We start from the raw sequence: 22,231 nt of genomic DNA on the forward strand, positions 1-22,231 counted from the left end.
TCCAATTTGAGAAACACCTATGTTTCTTAAAACTATTTTGGGGGTTATCTCTTAAAATGAAGAAATCACTTATACAAATATGCCTTCTGAAAAATACAAACAAAGTTCCCAAAAGTAATCTATTGGATTTCTTTTGTACACGATGCAGCTTCTTTTTCATAACCAACAGAATTTCAGAAGAAAAATGATGGACATTTAACTTTCTGATATCAGTTTATGTTGCACACTCCATAGACACTCAGGTATTAGATCACTTTTTCTTCTCGCTGTAGGTATGTTATAAGGAATCTGAAATCTGTGAGTAGAAACATTTTCAGGGATAAAGAAAATGAGACTATAATTTTTACTTACGCTTTAAAAAAAGAGTGTTCCTGCGAGGGCCACTCTGACAGGTGCTGCTCCCCTTTATTGTGGGATTGGGTGTGAGAGAAGAGAAACAGAAAACTCTGTTTCTGACATGAAACGTACGTTTGATTTTCTAGATAAAGACTTTTAGTGACCACTGGCAGAGACAGAAGATACCATTTCTGATAGATCACAATAAAGAGGTCATGTTATAAGGAAATATTTTACAAGAAAACACTTCTCTTTAGAAAAAAATTATATTTTCAATAAAATGGACTTTCTCCTCTTTCAAGCAATATCAACTTTATGTTAGTCATGAATAAGTGAAGGATTTGGTGTTTTGAGATATTTTCATTAGAAAAAAATAATATAGTTTGAATTTGAGAAGTTATTGAGAGAGAGAGAGGAAAAAAAAACTAAATCAAGGAAAGATGGTGTTAACAATCTATTAAAGACTCTTGGAATCATGGTAAAGTGAAAAAAGCATGAGCTTTGGAATTACATAGATCTGAGTTTAATTGACATCAGAGTTGCATTTTTCGTTCAGTTCATTAAGAAGTATGTGAAATCTGATTACTTTGAATCCTCTTTTTTTACCTAGAAAGTGGTTTCTTAACAATCATTTATCAAGCTTTTAATATGTACCAGATACTGTGTCAAATTACTTGTACTCTCACTTCAGTTAATTAGAGCTGTCACTACCTAAGCTATAACTGCCTCCATTTCATAGAGAGAAATAGACTCAGCAAAGTAAATCTATTCAGGTCTGTGGTCTTTAGCCACAATGCTACACTACCCACACGGTGGTAGAGCTACATCATGGCGAATATTATAAACAAATGGTTTAAGCATTGTATGTGATAGTGTTTGAATTATCTGTGTTCTTTTCAGGCAGTGCTAGTAAAAGAATATTAACTGGTGTAGTGTTTTTCATAGTCTTTATGTAGTTTATCTTCCAGTTAACTATTTGACCCACAATATTGTTCTGACTTCTTCCCAAAAGTCATATAGGCTTGGAGTTTGTGAAAATACATAATAGATGGAGGAACTTTTGACTGCCACATGTTTACAACTAGCAATAACTATTTTTTATTGCAAATCATATTGGATTCACATTAAGAAAAGTCTTTCATTGAAATAGGGAATCAATGTCACAGAGAGAAAGAGCTGAATAGGAATGAAGTAAAAGGTACTGCTTCACTTATTTCTCTAATCATTATATAGCTAGAGTCACCTAAAAAGTCATATCATTTGTCTGTCTAGATTTTCTGACACTACTTATTATAGACAATGTCATTTCTCTATTGTATATTCTTGCCTTCTTTGTCATAGAGTAGTTGACTATGTAAGCAAGGGTTGATTTCTGGGCTCTCTATTCTGTTCCATTAATTTTTGTGTGTTTTTATGCCAGTACCATGATGTTTTGATTACTGCAGTTTTGTAATATAGTTTGAAGTCCAGGCATGTGCTACCTCCAACTTGGTTCTTCTTTCTCAAGATTGCCATGGCTATTCAGGGTCTGTTGTGGTTCTGTATAAACTTTAGGATTACTTTTTTCAGTTTTGAGAAGAATGTCACTGGTATTTAGATGGGCATTGCATTAAATCTGTAGAATGATTTTAGATATTATGGACATTTTAATGGTATTAATCCTTCCAATACATGAGTACAGTATACCTTTCCATTTATTTCTGTCCTCTTCAATTTTTTTCTTCAGTGTCTTAGTTTTTAGTGTACAGGTCTTTCACTTCCTTGGTTCAATTTATTCCTTGGTGTTTTATTCTTTTCAATACTATTGCAAACAGGATTGTTTTCTTAACTCCTCCTTCCTGGACTTCAAACTATACTACAAAACTGTAGTAATTAAAACATCATGGTACTGGCATAAAAACAGACACAAAAATCAATGGAACAGAATAGAGAGCCCAGAAATCAACCCTTGCTTACATAGTCAACTACTCTATGACAAAGAAGGCAAGAATATACAATAGAGAAATGACTTTGTCTATAATAAGTAGTGTCAGAAAAGCTAGACAGACAAATGATATGACTTTTTAGGTGACTCTAGCTATATTATGATTAGAGAAATAAGTGAAGCAGTACCTTTTACTTCATTCCTATTCAGCTCTTTCTCTCTGTGACATTGATTCCCTATTTCAATGAAAGACTTTTCTTAATGTAAATCCAATATAATTTGCAATAAAAATAGTGTTAGGAAAATAAATACAACGAATTTCTATATATTAATTTCATATGCTGCCACTTTACTGAATTCATTTTTTACAAAAGAAAGGTCTTAGAGGGTATTATGCTAAGTGAAATAAATCACACAGAGAAAGACAAAAATTATTTCATTTGTATGTATAATCTAAAAAAAGAAACAAATAAAACAGAAACAGATTCATAGAAACAGAGATCAAACTGTTGGTTGTCAGAGGGGAGAGGTATAGGGGGGAATGGGTGAAAAAGGTGAAGAGGAATATAGTCAATAATATCAAAACTTCAAGCAATGACAGATGGCTCCTAGACTTAGCGTGGGGATCACATTGTAAAGTGCATGTGTTGAATCACTGTACTGTGTAACAGAAACCAAGATAATTCAGAGTACCGGGTATACTTAAATTGTGATATAAAGTTAAAGGGGAGTGGCAAGATTAGTGTTCCTAAACGAATTATTACTGGTGTAGATTTCTAGACCCCTATAGTTACAACAAAACAAAAGCAAAAGAAGAAAAAGAACAAAACTTGACCATGTCAAAAAACTTTTAACCATGTCAAAAAAAAACTTGAATATTTAACATTTATAAAAGTTTCCCATTTTAATTTTATCCAGTGGCATGGTATTTCTAGCATGTTCAGTTTAGTTCAACAATCATGTGCACCTAACAAGGACATGAACGAGCAGAAGTGAAGAGGGGCTCCGCCCCTCCCCACCAGGGAGCCCTTTCCCTAGTCCACCAGGTGACTCCTGGGACGCAGGCTGCAATAGTTGCAGTGCTAGGGGAGAGCCCAGGGATATGGGGCTCTTGCTTGAATGCTGCAGTAGTGAGCCCCCCATGATCATTTAAAATGTATGACAGTTTTAAAATTGCCGCTTTTAAGGGATCAGGTACCTGTGCAGGTAATAGAAAGGCCATCCTAAAAAGAATCAGAAATTTATTATGAAAAGGCTCAGGGGTATGGGTTCTACTTACTCAGAAATCAGAAACACAGTACAACAAAGAACTGGAAGACCTTATGACTCAGAATTGATGTTTTACAACAAATTTACTTTAGTTCTTATTTTTATTTTTTTCTTACACAATTAGTGCATGTCCTTTTTGGAAAATACAGGTAATAAAAAAACATTTTGGAAAATACAGGTAATCTCACTATCTAGTGATGAACATTTTATTCTTGCATAAATTAAATAGTCATAAATGTGATTATCCTGTAGATACTGATTTGTAGTCTTTGACTTAATTCATTTAATATATTATGAATACTTTTCCATGTCAGTATAAGGCGCCATATTTTTAAGGCTACATAGTCTTCTATTGTAAAGATGTATAGGAACGTTAATTTATTCATTCAATTTTCTATGAGAAGACATTGTTTTCACTTTTCTACCTTGGCAAATGGTGCTACAATAAAATTGTATATACATGCATCTTTGCATGTGGCCATAATTACATTTCAGGATAAGATTCTAGAAGTAAAATAGCTTTTTAGATATATTCTAAATTCCTCTAGAAAGCTTACTAAAGTTACAGTCCATAGTCTGAGAAATCTCTCCCAGGCTACACACCTTCTATGCTGGTCAATCTTAGTAGTTAATGTTTGAATCTTTGGCAGTCTAATTAGTAAAGCTTATTTTTGTTATTTTAATTTAGCCACCTTTATTGTTCATCATACTAAGTATTTTCTTAAGTTCATTGGCAGTAATTTCTTGTTTATAGGAGTGAAGTTACCGTGATCTGAGACCGTGAGCACTGTGTTGTGCACTGCTGCACCGACTTTCCTCAGTTCTTCTCTAGTTTTCTGAATTTAAACTATTTCTACTAATGCATATGAGTTATTGCTTGTACATTTTTTCATTAGAGATAAAGTAGCATTTCCATCTACCTTCCATTTCTCTGAAAAAAAATTTTTTTTTTGCTTTAAACATGAAACCACAGGCCAAGTTTCATTTCTCATTTACCACTTCTCCACCTGAGTTGTCGGTTTTGCTTTTGGTCTACACTGAGGGTAAGGGAGAGGGCACTGCGTTAAATCACCGTGTTTGGGCCAGGCTCGAGTAGAGTTATGTACTTTGCATACCTTCTTTAGTTTGCTTGAAAATAAATTTAAACCTAATACTGTTCACGATGCATTCTTGCATTTAAAATGATCTTTTACCCTTAACAGTGTTTATGGGCAATGAAAGTATTTTCATTTGGAGATGCCAGTGTGGACTCTCCTTCAAGGAACTGTGACAATATTTAGGAAATAACCGTGTTAAAATAACAGTAACATGAAGTGACATGTATATGGACTAAGTATGGGCTCTGGAAAAGATCAAAGAAAGTGATTTGACTTGCGATTTTCTTTTTATTTATCAAGCTTTTCTTGGGTGTCAGTTGCTTGTTTGATTCAACAAACAAGTAACTATGGGGACTGTAAACTCAAAGAAGAAACAAGTTCCATGTTTATCTTATAAAATCCTGCAGTTTAATAGTGCCATACATATGTGGTGGGGAAAAGTAGGTTCACAGCTGTGAGTACACAAAACACAGAGATTCTGCTTGTATTATTTATTAATTACTGTATTACTTTCCATACAAACAACTGTAAGCCTGCTTTTGCCCCGCCCTGTATAGTAGCTGATTGTGGAATAGGCTGTTCAACCTTTTCACAGGGAATTTTAATCCATTTGTATTTTTATTGTAATTGCTAATAGATGTATTTATACTTATATGTGCCATTTTATTTTGCATTTTCTATTTCCTGTATTTTTCTTTGCTTTATTTTCCCCTTTCCTGTAGTCTGTCGAACACTTTAGTCTGAATATTAGCAACAAGATTCAGTAGGTGCTGATCAGCTGTATTTGTGTACCATGTGATTTTGTATTTTCTGAGTGACTGCATTGTGCCTGCTTTAGAATCCATTGGGTATTTTTTTTTTTTTGCCTCTGAACTCTTTTTTAAATTTAATCTTCATTGCATTTTTTTACTTTACCTTTCAGTCCCCTTATATCCCCTTCCCAACACTGTTGGGCACTCACCACGCTGTGGTTCACATCCATGAATCCTTTCTCCTTTTTGCTCAATCCCTTGACCCACAATCTCCCCCTGCTAGCTGTCATCAGCTCTCCATCTATGAGTCTGTCCACATTTTCCTTGTCAGTTCGGTTTGTTTGTTAGATTCCACATATGAGTGAAATCATATAGTATTTGTCTTCCTCTGACTGACTTATTTCACTTAGCATCATGGAATTCGTCATTTATAATAATAAATTTGCGGTTGTCATAGTGCATTGTATATAGTAGACACTTTGCCTTTACAGTTTGCAGTACTGACTATTTTTAAGGAACTTTACAATCTATGGCATAAAAGGCATAAAATTAAACTATTGACATATGATGCAATGGGGGATGAGTGACTTAACTAGTTAGTCAGGCCCAACACTCCAGACTGACATCTCGATTCTGCTTTATTTTCCACACACCATGAAGGAGCTCTAAATTTGCCTAGAGTAAAATACATGCTATAATGGTGTTTGCAAATTTAGGGATTTGTCAAAGTTTTGCAATAGACAGTACTTAAATACTGTACTTAAATAGTTAATATATTTAAATACTTAAATACTATCTACACTCTATAAGGAAAAGAACAGAATTGCTTACTAAAGACTCTGCCATGGACATTTTTTAAAAAATTAAAAATAGTCTTTAGTCACGTGTAAGTTTTGATGCATAAAATCTTATATGATCTAAGAACATCACAAGAGTAGCTATATCTTTTGCCCTTATATGTAAGAACTAATGGGACAGCGCTTTTGTAAAATATAGATCATAAAGTATTCTAACAAGGAGAACCTTTTACATTTCATTTTGAACAAATAGTAATATGGAAATTACATATTACTTTCTCATCAGAATTGATAAGAGTGAGCAGATAAAAATGTTAATACTTCCTATCAGCACTGACAAACATTAAGTGCTCATAGATGAAGCCTAACTCTCATTAACATGGGAGTGATAGGGAACTAGATGATTAAACCTACTTAACTAGCAAATAGGAAACTCACTGAATAATATGATTGATGATATCCTGTCTTTGATCTATAAAGCACTATAAAAATAATATGAACATTGTATCATAAATCCTCTTATTTTCAATCCTCACCCAATTCTATGTTTATTGATCTCGGAGAGAGAGAAGGAACATCAAACTGAGAGAGCAACATGAATTGGCTACCTCCCACACACACCCCGGAAAATGAACCTGCTACTTTTTGGTGTACGGAAGATACTCCAACCAACTGAGCCACCTGGGCAGGGCTCATAAATCCTTTAAATGGACTGTGTGCATCAGTTAAACACAACTCAACATAAGCACATGTGGCCAACTCAAAGAAGTTTCAATGTAATTTATAGTGTCTTTGTATCTTAGAAATTTGTTACTCATAATATATAAACCGAGAATTAAAAAATGTATATTTTATTGATTATACTATTATAGTTATCCCATTCCATGGGTAGTACATATAAGTTCTTTGGCTTCTACATTTCCTACACTATTCTTAACCTTCCACTGTCTATTTTGTACCTACCAATTGTGCTACTTATTCCCTGTACCTTTTCCCAGACTCTACCCTCTCCCTGCTGATAACCCTCCATGTGATCTCCATTTCTATTATTCTGTTCCTGTTCTAGTTGTTTGGTTAGTTTGTTTTTGTCTTCTTTTTAGGTTTGATTATTGATAGTTATACATTTGTTGTCATTTTACTGCCCATATTTTTCATCTTCTTTTTCTTAGATAAGTCCCTTTAACATTTTATATAATAAGGGCTTATATACCAAGAGTTTTTTAGTTTAATAATGTCTGCCAACTAATAGAACACTTCCCTCTACTTTTAGTTATTCCCCTCCTCCTTTTCGATTAATAAATAATGGACATTTCATGTCAGTTTATATTTCATTATAATTTAACTTGTCATAAGAACCTTCATTTTAGTAATACTTTGATGCATTGGTTTTTTAAAGTAGGTTGTTGGGTTTTGTTTTTAATGCTTTATGTTACTCTTAGGATACAATTCCCATTTATCAAATACATTTAGGAAATATTGCTCTATTAAGGAAATGACAAAGAAAGCAAGAGACCATAGTAATTCACCCTAGGATGGATTTTTACATCTGCATTGTGAAATCAGGTCACTGGCACTGTTCTTTTTGCTTGTACATGTATTGGTAAAATCTAGTCACAATTGTTTACTCACAGAACTGACAAAAATTAGGTTGATGCAAAGAAAAGAACTTAAAATAAAAACAAGCTTTTGTAAAGGACAATCCAATCCACATCAGCTTCTGGGGGAAGGCAAAGCCAAGTAACCATTTACACACACTCTTACAGTTACTCTCCTGCTTTTTCGCTGGATGCTACTTCTCTCTCTCATCAGGCTGGAGGCATCATCTCATTAGCAGGCTACACCTGTGGCTGGTGCAGAAACACATATGTAACTCTTCTAACATTGTTTGACTTTTGTGAATGAGCTCTGCGGGAAAACTGAGGCTTACTGCTCTGTGACACACACATCTGACGAGTCATTTCTTACCTCTGAGATTACTGGGGGGAAGGAATAGAGAATGATTTGAGGAGTCAAGATGAATCATAGAGGGAGATTTCTTTCACTCAGCTTACCATCACACTGTGCATTTCTTCCTCTACTTAAAAATTATCTTGTGACCCCTAGTAATACTCTACTCTCAGTCACGCACATAGCTTCCTGTTCAGACTGTTTTTCTCACCTAGTGTCATTCTTACTCAGTGGTGATCTGACTTGTTAGTGTGGACAGATTAGGGTACTCCCAGCACTGCCAGGTTAGTTTTGCTAGTTCACTTTGGCCCAAATGGAGTATATGTGTGTTTGTGACTATGTGCACTTTGGGTCTATTTTTAAATTAGTTATAAGTTATCAAGCAACATCTCAGGCTTTAATGGAGAGCTTTTCTGTGGTAAGTTAAAAAAATTGCTTGAGAACTGCTTGGGAGATTACTATTGTGTTATATTTGTCAGTAACATTTTAGCAATAGCTTTAGACTGCTCAAACAAATGACAACTAACATTAATTGGCAAGGATTTCCTTATAGACTGACTCTTACTACATTTTATTTTCTTTTTCTAACTTTGGGTGTAACTAACAAGGCATGATTGTGTTAAGGTGTCAGGTCGTTTTCTAGAATTTGTGGCAATGTGTGTTTATTTGTTCTATAATGACTTAACCAAAAGGCAGCCCTCAGAGCAGTTTGAGATAAAAATCTTGAAAATTTGTTAATATATTAATGTGTCTGTTTCTGCATATATTTTTATCTGCATATGTATTTAAATAAAATTTGTTCATATTAAAAATGTAGAAATGTTATGGTTTTAAAATGTGCAAAATGAGACCTAACCAAATAATTTACAATAAAATTTTTAATGCTATTATAATGTAAATTACATTCTATACCAGAGGAATCCATATATAACATAACAAACCAACTTAAATGAGTTTTGAACTTTTTCTATGAGAGTTTTACCACTTATAAAATTTTGTCTACTTTTCCTTCCATCTCTTTGGTACATTATGAATATAAAAATACACCAAGATTGTCTTATTGTCGTTCGAGTGCAGTTGTCTCCATTTGCACCCCACCACATCCCGCACCCCACCCTTCTCCACCTCCCACCTCAAATCCATGCCCCTTGGCTGTGTTGGCTTTGTCCATACACCCAGATTTTTTAAAGGCATAAAACTAGGATATATACTTAAAGTATTAAAAAGTACACTATATTTTTGATGTTATTTTAAATATTTCCAGCAAAAACTAAAAGGGGATGAAACAGAAGTTAGATTCTTAATATTTATTAAATGAGAGTGACTGTTGTTTGATATTTTAGTATGAAAAATTTTAAGCAACATTCAATAATTAATAACAGAAACCCAACAGCCTTATATAATTTGTTACTCAATATTTTAAAAGATATTATATTTATTCATCTTATTCTTTTAAAAAATGTTTTATTTATCTATTTATAGAGAGGGGAAGTTAGGGAGAAAGAGAGCGAAAGAAACATCAATGTGAGAGAGAAACATCAACTCTCTCATGCGTCCCAGCTGAGGACCGGACCTGCAATGCAGTCATGTCAGGCACCAAATCATAGCCCTTTGCTCTGTGGGACAATGCTCAGCCAACTAAGCCATGCTGGCCAGGGCTAGTCTTATAATATTCTTGAGAATTCTATAGACATAGATGGTAGCAACTACATTTAAGTATGGAGGACTAAAATGACTTGCCCACTGTTCCAACATTAAGGATGAAGTTAAACCTAATAATTCATGTTTTCTCTTTTCTAAAAAATACCTTAGCTGGGTGATTGAACTATTTTATTAAGGGTAGCATTTCTCAAAGACAGTGATTTTTGTGATTATTAATAGTGTTTTTGCTGATTTGTTTTTAAAAAATTGAATGCATTCTACCTTTTGCATTTTGTTTGCATCTAACCTTTGGAGATATATTTGTTTTGAAGTATTCCAGGAAACTTCATTCCTTATGATTTACATGGTCAATTTTTTTATATCTATGGTATATAATTAAGACTTAGAATACACTAATATTAATAATTATTAATGTTAATCAATTAATATTAATGTATTAAGTAAAAAGTAATACAATACAACATAGAATACTTAAATAGGGACATTATATTTTCATTTAATAAAAGTTTAATGGAAACTAACAAGTTAACTAATTCTTAAATCAAAAATTATATTTTCAACTTCTAAATGGATTATAAGATAAATAAGATACCCGATGGCTGAGATTTTTCTTAATGCAGAAGATACATACATAGAATAAACTTGAATTACTTCATCTCTAAGAAAAATATAATCTTTCTCTAATTTTTAAACTTAACAGAAGTAAAACAGTAATTCATTCGAGTCAACAGTGAGTATAAAAACAACGCACTTTCTCTTCAATCAAAAGATGTTTATGATAGTATGTTTACTGCTGCAAAGCCTTTTGTAGTTAGTCCTAATTAAGTTTTTACTCCAAAGTCATTGAAAGAAATATCAGGTACAAATAGACTAAAAATATTTAATGGGATATTTAATGGGATATTAATGCGAAAGAATTCAGGATAGTCTCTGGGTCCGGAAAAATGTATATGAAATACGAACATCATTTTGTTATGGATTTTTAAAATCTTTTTTACCTCAGCTGGATACAGAGCATCCTACCTTCCCATATCACAGGATCAAATCTTAAAATTATATATATGAGCAAACGACACTATAAGGAATGTGCAGCACCAACATTTTAATTAAAATACAAAATCATAATCTGCACAAGGGTGTAGCTAAGCATTTGCTGACCTCCAATTATATTACTAGTAACTAACATTTTTATTTGATAACTTGATAACTGGGTAATTAAAAACATGTAATTAAAGCAGTCATATCCTAATTTATAAAGACAACAAAAGCATAAGAGCATAGCAAAACCCCATTGAAAAGTAGTTACTACAGCATCATAATGAGATACATTTTTTACCAATACATCTTGTAATAAATATAAAGGTCAAACCTTGCCTTATACTTTTTTGTTAAAACACTCTGGAAGACCAGATGATAATGAAAGTCAAATCATAAACACAATACAAAATGATGTACCTCATGAGCTTTTTGCCAGTCTAAAGCAATTTTTTAATGTTATGGGTTGAAAGACAATGTTGAAAGATGGTAAAGAATCACTACATAAGTTTTTAGACAATAAGGCCAGAGACTCACTTCATTACCTTGGAGTCACTTCATACCTTGTTCATTACAGAGCACAGGTATGTTATATTTTTTGCCTCCTACATTATCATCACATTTCTCACCAGATGAAAGTGGGCAGAATCCTTTAAATGTAATCCACTCTGGAGCCCAGTATGCAGGGTGGTGTGGACCAAGGTTCCGTGGTTCTTGGGAGAGGAAAAGGCCTGAATGTGCATTAAGAACCGTGAAAACAGGCACTAGTCCAAGCAGGAGCCTTTATCTCTGAGTTCAAGGACATATAGGAGTCGTATTCTGCCCAGTGAACTTGACTGGCAAGGGTCAAATAAGGGCATTCAGCTAAAAACAAAACAAAACCCAGCATGTGGCCTAATTATATCCACAAATACAAGAACTTTTCAGTTTTCTCTTTAATTAACTCTACCTTGCATTTATGATGCAGTATGAACACTCTTCAGCAAATAGTTTTTTTGTCTTTCTTTGTCGCTGACGCAAATGAACTCTCCCATCCACCAACAGAGCTCGAAAAGTCACAGACCCTTTTAGAGTGACACAGACCTCTTTCTTCTTCTGGCAAAATCCTCTGCATGAACCAGGTTGGACAGAGCCTTTGCGAGGTGACTATCTGATGTCTCAGTGCTGCTCCCAAAGTCATAGTTCTTCAGGCCAGGGCACAAGCAGTGCACAATGGCCCGGCGGATGTAGCTGTCAAAGATATAGTAAATAAAAGGGTTGACACAGCTGTTGGCAAATGCCAAGGCCCCACTCACCTCCATGCCCACTTGGGAAAAAGACGAGGAAGAGTAGAATTCTTGCTGAAACCCCGAGACAATGGCCAGAAGCTTGAAAGTATTAAAGGGCAGCCAGGAGAAGACAAAGGCTGACACAACAATAAATATGATCTTTATGGATTTCCTCAGCTTTTTGTTATGCTTTCCTGGCTGCTGGTAATGGACACACAGCTTCCTTGTGATGCAACAGTAGCAGGTCACAATGCTCACCAAAGGGGCAAAGAAGGTAAAAATTAAGGACACCAGAGCCCAAGTCAATTTAGCTGACGTGGCCTTCTTCTCTGCACAGTATGGCTTATCCTTAATCAGGGTGAGCTCTCTGGACAGAACCGTAGGCAACCCCAGGAGGCAGGAGATAAACCAGACACTGGCACAGACTACATAGGCACAGTCTTTCCTTCTGAATCTCCTGGATACGGTTGGGCGCACAATGGCCAGGTAGCGGTCAACACTCATGCAGGTGAGCAGGAAGACACTGCAGTGCATGTTGACTGAGATCACGTAGGAGCTGCCTTTGCACAGGAAAGAGCCTGTTCTCCACAGTCCTGAAGATGCTTCTTTATCCACCCAGAGAGGCAACGTGACAAGAAAAATGAAGTCAGAGGCGGCCAGGTTCAGGATGAAGATGTCCATCAGTCTTCGGCTGCCCCGTTTGAAATACAGTGCACTCATGAGGACGAGGTTCCCCAGCACTCCAGCCAGGAACACGGTTGTGTAAAAGACAGGCAGGAAAACAGATGTGTAAGTAACATGGGACTGGGTGTCCTCAATATCATCGGGACTTTGGCTTGTAGTGTAGAAATAATCCAAATAAATTGAGGTTGTTTCTGGGTCCATCACTGAAGATCAGGTTGCAAACTATGGTAAGTTTCCTTACCAAGGAAGTTTTTGTATGAATTTTAGAAATCTCAAGGCAGCTTCTCTTATATAGTGCTGCCTCTTTCCTCGACCCACTCCTTTAGAAGATGTTGGAATAAGCATAAAAACAGAGATTTAAAGAAACAGTTTCTACCAATGCTCAGGAAGGACTCACTAGAAACATCACCCTGATTGGTGTTGGGTGGTTGTGGTTGTGGTTTTTTAACTTTGCATTAACCCAGGAAACTGAACTGCTTTTCTACTTCTTTCTTCAAGATATTCGACTTGTTTCTTTAAGACTAGAAATTATAAAATGAATTAACTTTTTTTCTTTACCTACTTTAAAGACATCTTTTGCTCTTCTGACACTGAGAATCCTTTTCTAGCCTTGAGTTCCACATATGGGATGCTGTTTTACTTAGAAGTTTAGGATGGAGGTGGTGAAGATGCTCTTGTTATTTACCTCATTGGTAAAATGTAAAGAAAATAGTCTTTCATTGCATGAAGAGTGAATTGAAAATCTCCTAAATAATGTGAGTGCACATCTATGGCAAACATAATGATTCCAGTTAGAGTATCAGATTTTTCCACTTATTTGACTCTTAGTTTGTATGTAATCAATCTTGTCTCATTCAATAACTTTTTTTTAATCCTCAAAAGGCTGAGACCATGTCTTGTGCTTTTATTATGATCTGTAATAATTTCCTCTATGATTAACACAGTACCTTAAACATAGTAGGTGCTTTGGAAATGTTAGTTTATTTGAGTTGCTTAGGAAAAGTCTCGTTTTTGTGATTCGATACTATTGGCAAGGGTGAATTCATTGAGGTTTCACTGCAGGCATTGTTGTTACTTATATAGCTTATAAATACAGGTTTAAAAAAGAAATTAGAATTTTTACTGTCTTCTCTGCTACTGTAATTCAACCAATGTCATTCTCTTTGTTAGAATTAACATCCTTGATTAAGAGAGTTTCTCTTTACTAACCCTGAAATACTTATCCATCAGGTCTCCTCTCTTCTTTATACCTCTCCTTTGTAGCAGTAATTGTTTAGCATTGGAGCTATGACTTTTTCTTAAGTACGTCCACAAAAACAGCGAACTTCACTTTGGGAATCACTGACCTGGCAACAAAAAAATCTATATTAAGTGACATTATAATGAAGTTGCCAGTATAGGCAACACAAAAGGAAGAATTTTTTGGTACACTCAAAACACTTGAGAAATAGACTGACATTAAAAAGATCCCATCACATTATTTTCTTATCTATTCTTTCTTATATTAGAAAGACAGTAAAATATAATGGATTTTGAAACTGGTTTCATTTATTTCAATTCTTTACTGTCTGAAGTGGCTCAAGCTTCTCTCACACTCGGCTCTCCTTTCTTTTCCTCCATCTCATTTCATCGCCATCAAAAAGTACAGCTTTAGGCTGATATTACGAATGCATAGAAGAGTGTATGCCTGTAGATGAAAATACGATTGTTAAACATTTGAAGTTATTTCTACTGAATTTTTATCTCTTCTGTCATTAATATGTTGAAAGAATGATCCTGCCTGCTGTATTTCCTCCTTCTCTCTTCTTCCTAATGTGCTCTCATGTCACCTCAGTCTTAGATGTCAGTCAGCTCAGGGAAAGCAGAGGGCTCCCCAGCTCTGGGGCACCCCTGGTAAGGCATCTGGAAGTTGATTTTCGGGACTAAGTCTGCCTTCCGCTGTGTCTCCGAGTGCTTGAGTGCTCAGTGCTCACAGGGGGGTGGAGGAGAGGTATACCTTTCACTAAGTATAGGCTGCAGATGAGAGGAACTAATTAATGCTTTGACATTTCTGGGATGAAAGTCTCTCCCAGTGGGTAAGCCTTAAATATTTAATGGAATAATTTATTTTTGCCAAATAGTTAGAAATAGGACAATATGAACTTGTAAAGGACCAGTGGGGTACACAGAATATTCAACCACTATATATAGGCTTGTGTGTGGGAGCGTATTCAAGTAGCAATCATATGTACTGTTAGAAGTGTACAGTTAGAATTTTGCATTCTGCAAAAAAACTTCTTTTGCCATTTGAGAAGACAACTTTGGTTCTGGGACTAAGATATTTAAAAACATTTTTTAAGATATGTCTCAAGAATTCCACATAAAATTATAAAATGAAAAAAGAGTTGGTGTTCCTACTCTAGAGGAAAATATCTGGCTGCACATTTATTCTAAAGGTCTTAAACTTTCTTTCAGCATTCCAATTGCTGAGCTACTGATGTAAACTATCTTAAACAGTTTAATTTCTCAGTAAACTTTAAAGCATCTGTAGACAAAATGATGTTTTATGATATATAGTCATTTGGAATATAGCAATTAGTGGTAGAATTCTGCGATGTGAGAATATCCTACATGAATCAACAGTATTTTGGGACTCAAGTTAGAAAACAAATTAAGTGATTTGAGGGGGGAAAACGGGGGGGGGAGAGAGAATAGCATTGTACTGGGCTTTACTCAAAGAATATAAAGCTATTATTAGAATCCATAATAAAAGCTGAATAGATAAACTACAGAAGGTCATCATTCTAAATAAACTTGGGAACAATGGTCATTTTTCAGCCTTCAAATGCTCTTTGAAATAACAATAAAATAACCAACTACATATACACAAAAACTCAAAAACAACACTGGGTACATAAGCATGTAAAAAAGCAGTATGAACAGTGTGATTTTTTAAAATCTTTTTTAAAGAGTAAGATGTAAATATTTGTAATGGAATTACAGCATACACGCCATCTCAAGAATGGTCTTCCTCTCCAAAAATCGCTTCACTTCCCCCCCACCCCGCCCCAAACCCTGGCAGTCAATTGTTTCCACCTTTGTGTTTTCTAAGACCTTATGCAGCACTTATAAAGACCTTATACGACACTGCTTATACCTCATTTAACATGATTAGTTGTTTTCATGTCTGACCTCCTGAGCTGATTACGAGCAACTTGAATGGAGAGCCCATCATTATCTTTCCACTGGCCTCTGGCTTATGAGAGCCACCCAAGTAAAGTCTTCTATGGATTTTGAAGGCCATTGTTTTGAACCTGTGGGTGCCAAACCACATTACCCACATTAGAGTCACCTGGGCTGCCTACTCAACTGTAGCTCTCAGAACCCAGCCCCAGATGTACTGAATCAGAATCATTAGTAGAGTCTAGGACTTTATATTCAACAAACATCCAAGGTGATTCTTACACACACTAAAGTTTAGAATCATGTTTCTAATTTCCTAGTCAACTTTGTATGTTATTCATTGTCATTGTTTTGCCTGTCTTTTTAAAAAGTTTAAAAATTTCCTCTAAATTTGAACGTCTTGGAAGCTTTCTATTCTGGATCTCGCAAAATTTTAGAAATTAATTTAGACTTCTGGGCTCTCCCTATTCTGTGTCCAAATTCCTGAGATATGTTCAGAATTGGGTCAGATGTTGAAGACAGGGAGAGAGTAGGGTTCTGTCCCCAGAGACATCTGCTAAAGTGAATCTATTCTCCTCTATCATGTGGCCATAGCTGTGGCTTACAGCCTCTGCATCAGAGGTGAGCTGAGGTTTTGTGTGACTACAGCCACCCCAACTGGCATTATGATAGATTACTTCTGCTTCTTCTCTGTCAACCACTGTGGCCCCCGTGTTAAGTAGGGACTCATCAGAGTATCGCATACAGCATAGCAGAAAGAAGTCTCTGTTCATATATGCTTACCTGATGAGTCCTAGAATAAATGGCAAATATTGTGAAGCAATTTTTTCATTAATCTTATCAGAGTGATGATATATTTATTTATTAGAAAGGCACTCTTTTTTTGTTTCTTCCTTGAGTGTTATAAAATGTATAACCATTTAAATAGTCTAGTTTAAGAGATCTCTTTATACTCTAAAAGTTAATATTTTAAATTCTAACAGTTACTTGGAGAGTTTAGTGCAATTTAATGTAATATATCATACTAAATTAAGTGTTTGCTGTTTTCAGGGTCCTCCTTATTTTTATTTAGTGGGTTATTTCCCTTGTTACACCATATTTACAGAAAGAGCCGTGATGTTACTATTCTAGAAGCCCACATATTTTAGACTTCTTCATAATGGCTGATCTGATCTGGACTTAGGGTGTCCGTAACAAAAATTGTGTTTATTTGTATTGGTGTTCCTGGTACCCAGTACAGTGTCTGGCATTCAATAGATAGTCATTAAGTGTTTGTAGATCTGGACTGAATTATGCCTGAATTTTGAGTCATTTCCAATGATTGGGACTTTTTGCACACTTCTTGGACAGTTTTCATCTCCCATGATTACTGTTTATTATTGAAACAGCAGAAGTTTGTGTTGCTGTATCTTTTCAAATCAGAGTGCACTCCTCCTTTTCCTCTGGCCATCTGCATTCCCCATTATCTCTGTCTTCTCATACATTGCCCAGACTGAAGGATGCATGAATTCCCCAGGAAACTTTAGTGTTGTGGATCTATATGACAACTATATTTTACAGTTACATTATTCTTCTTCCAGCAGTATTATGAACCTAAAGTTTTAGAGCTTCAGGTGATATTAGTGATCATCCAGTAACACTGGGGCCCAGAAGAGGTCACTTACCAAAGGGGCAATTTAAATGTAAACTTCTCATATTCATATGGTCCATTCACTTCCTTCAGAAGCATGGACAGCTAAACAATTACAGTTTGTTACTCTGTGTAGCATTTGATGGGAATAATTAAAAGGAAAGAGCCTTTTATTTATCAGACTTTTTAGATTTTTCAATTGCAGTTGACATACATATTATATTGGCATCAGGTATACAATATAATGATTAAACATTTCTATACATTACAGAGTGATTACCACAGTACGTACCATCTGACATAATACATAGTTATTATAATATTATTGACTATATTCCCTATGATGTACTTTATGTCCCCATGACTAATTTTATAACTGGCAATTTGCACTTCTTTAAAAAAATTTATGAGTTTATTTCAGCCAAATTGATGACATATCCTGGGGAGCAAGATCTTAAATGCTCCGTAATTTGTGCTTCTTAATTCCTTCACCATTTTCATCCAACTCCCTAAAGTGCTTCCAATCAGCTACCGGTTTGTTCTATCAATTAGTTTGTTTCTGGTTTTTTGTTTGTTTGTTTGTTTTGGATTCCACATATAAGTGAAATTATATGGTACTTGGTTTTCTCTGCCTGACATTTCGCTTAGCATACTATCCTCTAGGTGTATACTCATATTGTTGCAAATGGTAAGATTTCAGTCTTTTCAAGAGAATTAAAAAACCTCTTCGTTCTCTCCCTTCTCTTCTTTCCCCTCTAAAGATAAATAAATAAAATCTTTAAAAAAAATTTTTATTTATTTTTAGAGAAAGGGGATGGGAAAGAGAAAAAGCAGGAGAGATACATCAATTGATTGTCTCTTGTACATACCCCGACCAGGGACTGAACCTGCAGCCTTGGTGTGTTCAAATCAGTGACCTGGAATCAAACCAGTGACCTTTTGCTTTGTGGGATGACACCCAACCATCTGAGCCACACTGCTTAGGGTGGTGTCGTTCTCTTTTATAGCTGAATAATATTCCATTGTATACCCATACAAGTTCCTTTTTATCCATTCATATCCATTGATGGATACTTAGGTTGCTTTCATATGTTGGCTATTGTAGATAATGCTACAAAGAACATAGGGATGCATGTATCTTTCAAATTGATGTTTTGAGTTTCTTCAGATAAATAGCCGGAAGTGCTGGGTCCTTCTCTGTCTTGTTATAGACTTTGTTTTAAAGTTTATCTTGTTTGATATAAGTACTGCTACCTCAGTTTTTTTTTGTTTGTTTCCATTTGCACAAAATATCTTTTAGGAAAGTCCACAGCATGAGCTAAGACAGGCCATTTGTATGGAAAAGCTATTGGAAATGGCTTGGGTGAGCCAAAAGTTGGGTGGCATGGGGCCTCAGGGAATTACTAGGGTGGGGGAATGTTGTTAGCCAGGCCGATGGAGACTCAGATATGGCACCTGCCTGAATCTGCAAGCTGGGGAGGGGCAGGCCTCAACCAGGGGCAAATGGTACCTTCTTGTATTTCTGTCTGGGAGAAAGCTGCCTCTCCAGCCTCCAGCACAAAGCCAGACGATTCCGTTTCTCCCCATATGTCCTTGTGCTTTTCCAGCAGTTGCCCCAGTCCTGGAGTTCAGAGCAAGTGAGTCCCTCATCCAGTAAATCAGTATGCATTCCCTTTTAAGAGGAACTGCCTGGGACTCCAGAAGCACTTGGTCTCACTCAGCCACTGTACCTACTGGTTTTTACAGCCAGAAGTTACGGCGACTTCCTTTCCTGGCACTGGAACCCTGGGCTTGGGGTACTGGTGTGGGGCTGGGAGCCCTCGCTCCTCAGGGGAGACCTCCGAAGCCAAGAGATCACTCTCAAATTTTAACCTCCACATGTGGCCATGGGACAATTAAGTAACAGCTAGGAATGACTGGTTAAAGGGGGAATAAAGGCAGAGCCTTTGCCATTACAATCTAATAGAGAACTTACTATAGGAGGCTGGAAGCAAAAGGAAGACAAATATCACCAGTTAACTGATCAGTGCTGAGCTTGACTTGATAACATTGCCAGAGGTTCTGAACATCGCAAGCAGGAATGTAGTAAGGAGGAAGGGAGGGTAGTCCTTGAGAGTCTGTGCTGGGGAAGGAAGTCTCTAACAATTTCACTAGGAAAAAGAGCCTTTGCTAACTGAGGAGCCTTTGTAGCTGTAGCTTATTCCCAAGATTTAGAAGGGGGAGAAAAGGGGGGAAGCTAAAAGCTGACTAAGGTCTATAACCCCTGAACCCTAATAGTCAGTGTACTTAGATTAACTAAGTACCCACTTGTAGCCTTGGCCCAAGCATACAGAACAAACTCAATAACTTACTAACAACTTTATTTTCTCTATACATTGGGCATTTAAACCAGGTGGGTGCTTGCTTGCAGCTTTGTGCTCATGTGTTTCATAAATAAACTTGCTATCTCATTTCCACCATACTTATTTGTCTCACTTGAATTTGTGTCTTTTGAGCAAGACAAGAACCAAAGCAGGGGAGGGATCCTCTTGACTTGGGTCTCTCTCTCCCCATCCTTAATTGACCGTAGAGACTTGGGTTTATTTCTGGGCTCTCTGTTCTGTTCCATTGGCCTATGTGCCTGTTTTTATGCCAGTACCAGGCAGTTTTGATTACAGTGCCCTTGTAATACAGTTTGGTATCAGGTATTGTGATCCCTCCTACTTTGTTCTTCTTTCTCAAAATTGCAGCTGCTATTCAGGGTCATTTATGGTTCCACATAAATTTTTGAAGTGTTTGTTCTATGTCTGTGAAGTATGTCATTGGTACTTTAATAGGTATTGCATTGAATCTGTAAATTGCTTTGGGTAGTATGGACATTTTGATGATGTTAATTCTTCCTATCCATGAACATGGTATATGTTTTCATTTGTTTGTGTCTTCCTTGATTTCTTTCTTCAGTGTTGTGTAGTTTTTTGCATACAGTTCTTTTATCTCCTTGGTTAGGTTTATTCCTAGGTATTTTATGTTTCTTTTTGCTATATCAAATGGGATTGTTTTCTTGATTTCTGCTTCTGCTGTTTCATTACTGGTATACAAAAATGCCTTTGACTTCTGGATATTGACTTTGTAACTGGCTGTTTTGCCAAATTCATTTATTAGGTTGAGCAGTTTTTGGGTAGAGTCTATAGGATTTTCCATGTACACTATCGTGTCATCTGCAAACAGTGACAGTTTTGTTTCTTCCTTTCCAATTTGGATGCCTTTTATTTCCTTTTCTTGTCTGATCACTGTGGCTAAAACTTCTAATACTATATTGAATAGAAGTGGGGAAAGTGGACAACCTTGTCTTGTTCCTGATCTTAGTGGAAAAGATTTTAGTTTTTGCCCATGGAGTATGATGTTGGCTGTAGTCTCTCATATATGGCCTTTATTATATTGAGGAATGCTCCCTCTATTCCCACTTTGTTGAGTGTTATTATCATAAATGGGTGTTGTAACTTATCAACAGCTTTCCCGCATCTATTAATATGATCATGTGATTTTTGTCTTTGCTTTTGTTTATACAATGTATTATATTTACTGATTTGCGAATATTGAACCATCCTTGCATCCCTGGGATGAATCCCACTTGGTCATGGTGTATGATCTTTTTAATGTATTGTTGGATCTGGTTTGCCAATATTTTGTTGAGGATTTTGGCGTCTATGTTCATCAGCGATATTGGCCTGAACTTTTCTGTCTTTGTTGTGTCTTTATCTGGTTTTGGGATTAGGATGATGCTGGCTTCATAAAAAGAGTTTGGGAGTCTTCCATCATTTTGGATTTTTTGGAATAGTCTGTGAAGAATAGGGGTTAACTTTTCCTTAAATGCTTTGTAGAATTCTCCTGTGAAACCATCTGGTCCAGGGCTTTTGTGCTTTGGGAGATTTTTTTGATTACTGCTTTAATTTCATTTGCTGTTATTGGTCTATTCAGGCTTTCTGCTTTTTCTTAATTGTAACTCCATTATTTTAAACATTAAGAATTTCTATTGCCTACCCATACAACAACCAAGTACAAAGAGAAAATAGAAAACATCCAAGATGCACAGATAAATCAGACACATAATTGTGTGCTTGGTGATACTGCGTGTGATGAGCCAGTGCAAGTTCTCTGTGCTGAGTAGATAAGATGGTCACAGCCTCAAACGTGTGGACACTTCTCAGTCCATACTATTTGGTGAGTGAAATGTGTCTTGCGTGCTTTCTAGGCTTGATGGATGAAAGCAACACTCTTCTTTGCAGGTCTCCCAAGAAAGAGGCATCCGAAATCATGAAGACTTATGCATGCCTGAGCAGAGTTAAACAAGGATGCCTGATCTCTGGTCCAGGCAAGTCTTTTCTTGTCATTTTGCAGGTTAGTCCACAGGTTCATAAAACCTGAAGTGAGCAGAGACACCTACCTCTATAAACGCCTTATTTCCACCCTCCAGGGGAATCAGGAGCTTTTAATAGCTGACCCTATTTAAATATTTTAGATAGTCAACAAATATTTTCAAATACTAACAATTTAATAATTGTTTACTATACCTCAGGCCCTGTGCTGGACATTTAATATGTACTTTTTTTCTCATTTAATCCTCATAGTGACCCCTTGGAATAGAGGCTATTATCAACATTCATATTTTGTATAAAACAAAACTGAAAC

The 22,231-nt window shown here is 35.9% G+C and overlaps 1 protein-coding gene across 2 annotated transcripts; it reads right to left on the bottom strand.

Moving 5' to 3' along the window:
• Nucleotides 1–10,516: 10,516 nt before the first annotated feature.
• On the bottom strand, nucleotides 10,517–13,049 carry GPR15 (G protein-coupled receptor 15). 2 transcript variants are annotated; one of them, XM_037142720.2, is made up of 2 exons: nucleotides 12,346–13,049; nucleotides 11,904–12,049 (listed from the first exon to the last, which is right to left on the bottom strand). In XM_037142720.2, the coding sequence occupies exons 1-2, from the start codon at nucleotides 12,970–12,972 to the stop codon at nucleotides 11,996–11,998; spliced, it is 681 nt and encodes a 226-aa protein (XP_036998615.2). In that variant the 5' UTR covers nucleotides 12,973–13,049; the 3' UTR covers nucleotides 11,904–11,995. The 2 variants fall into 2 exon arrangements, with proteins under 2 accessions (XP_036998613.2, XP_036998615.2); XM_037142718.2 differs by having other exon boundaries at nucleotides 10,517–13,049.
• Between the last annotated feature and the right edge of the window lie 9,182 nt (nucleotides 13,050–22,231).

Source organism: Artibeus jamaicensis, unplaced genomic scaffold, assembly GCF_021234435.1.
Source record: "Artibeus jamaicensis isolate MK-2021 breed Jamaican fruit bat unplaced genomic scaffold, CSHL_Jam_final contig_3126, whole genome shotgun sequence".
NCBI lineage: Eukaryota > Metazoa > Chordata > Mammalia > Chiroptera > Phyllostomidae > Artibeus > Artibeus jamaicensis.

Excerpts from the sequence above, each read along its gene's own strand:
- GPR15 (XM_037142718.2), bottom strand. The coding sequence starts at position 12,972 with ATGGACCCAGAAACAACCTCAATTTATTTGGATTATTTCTACACTACA.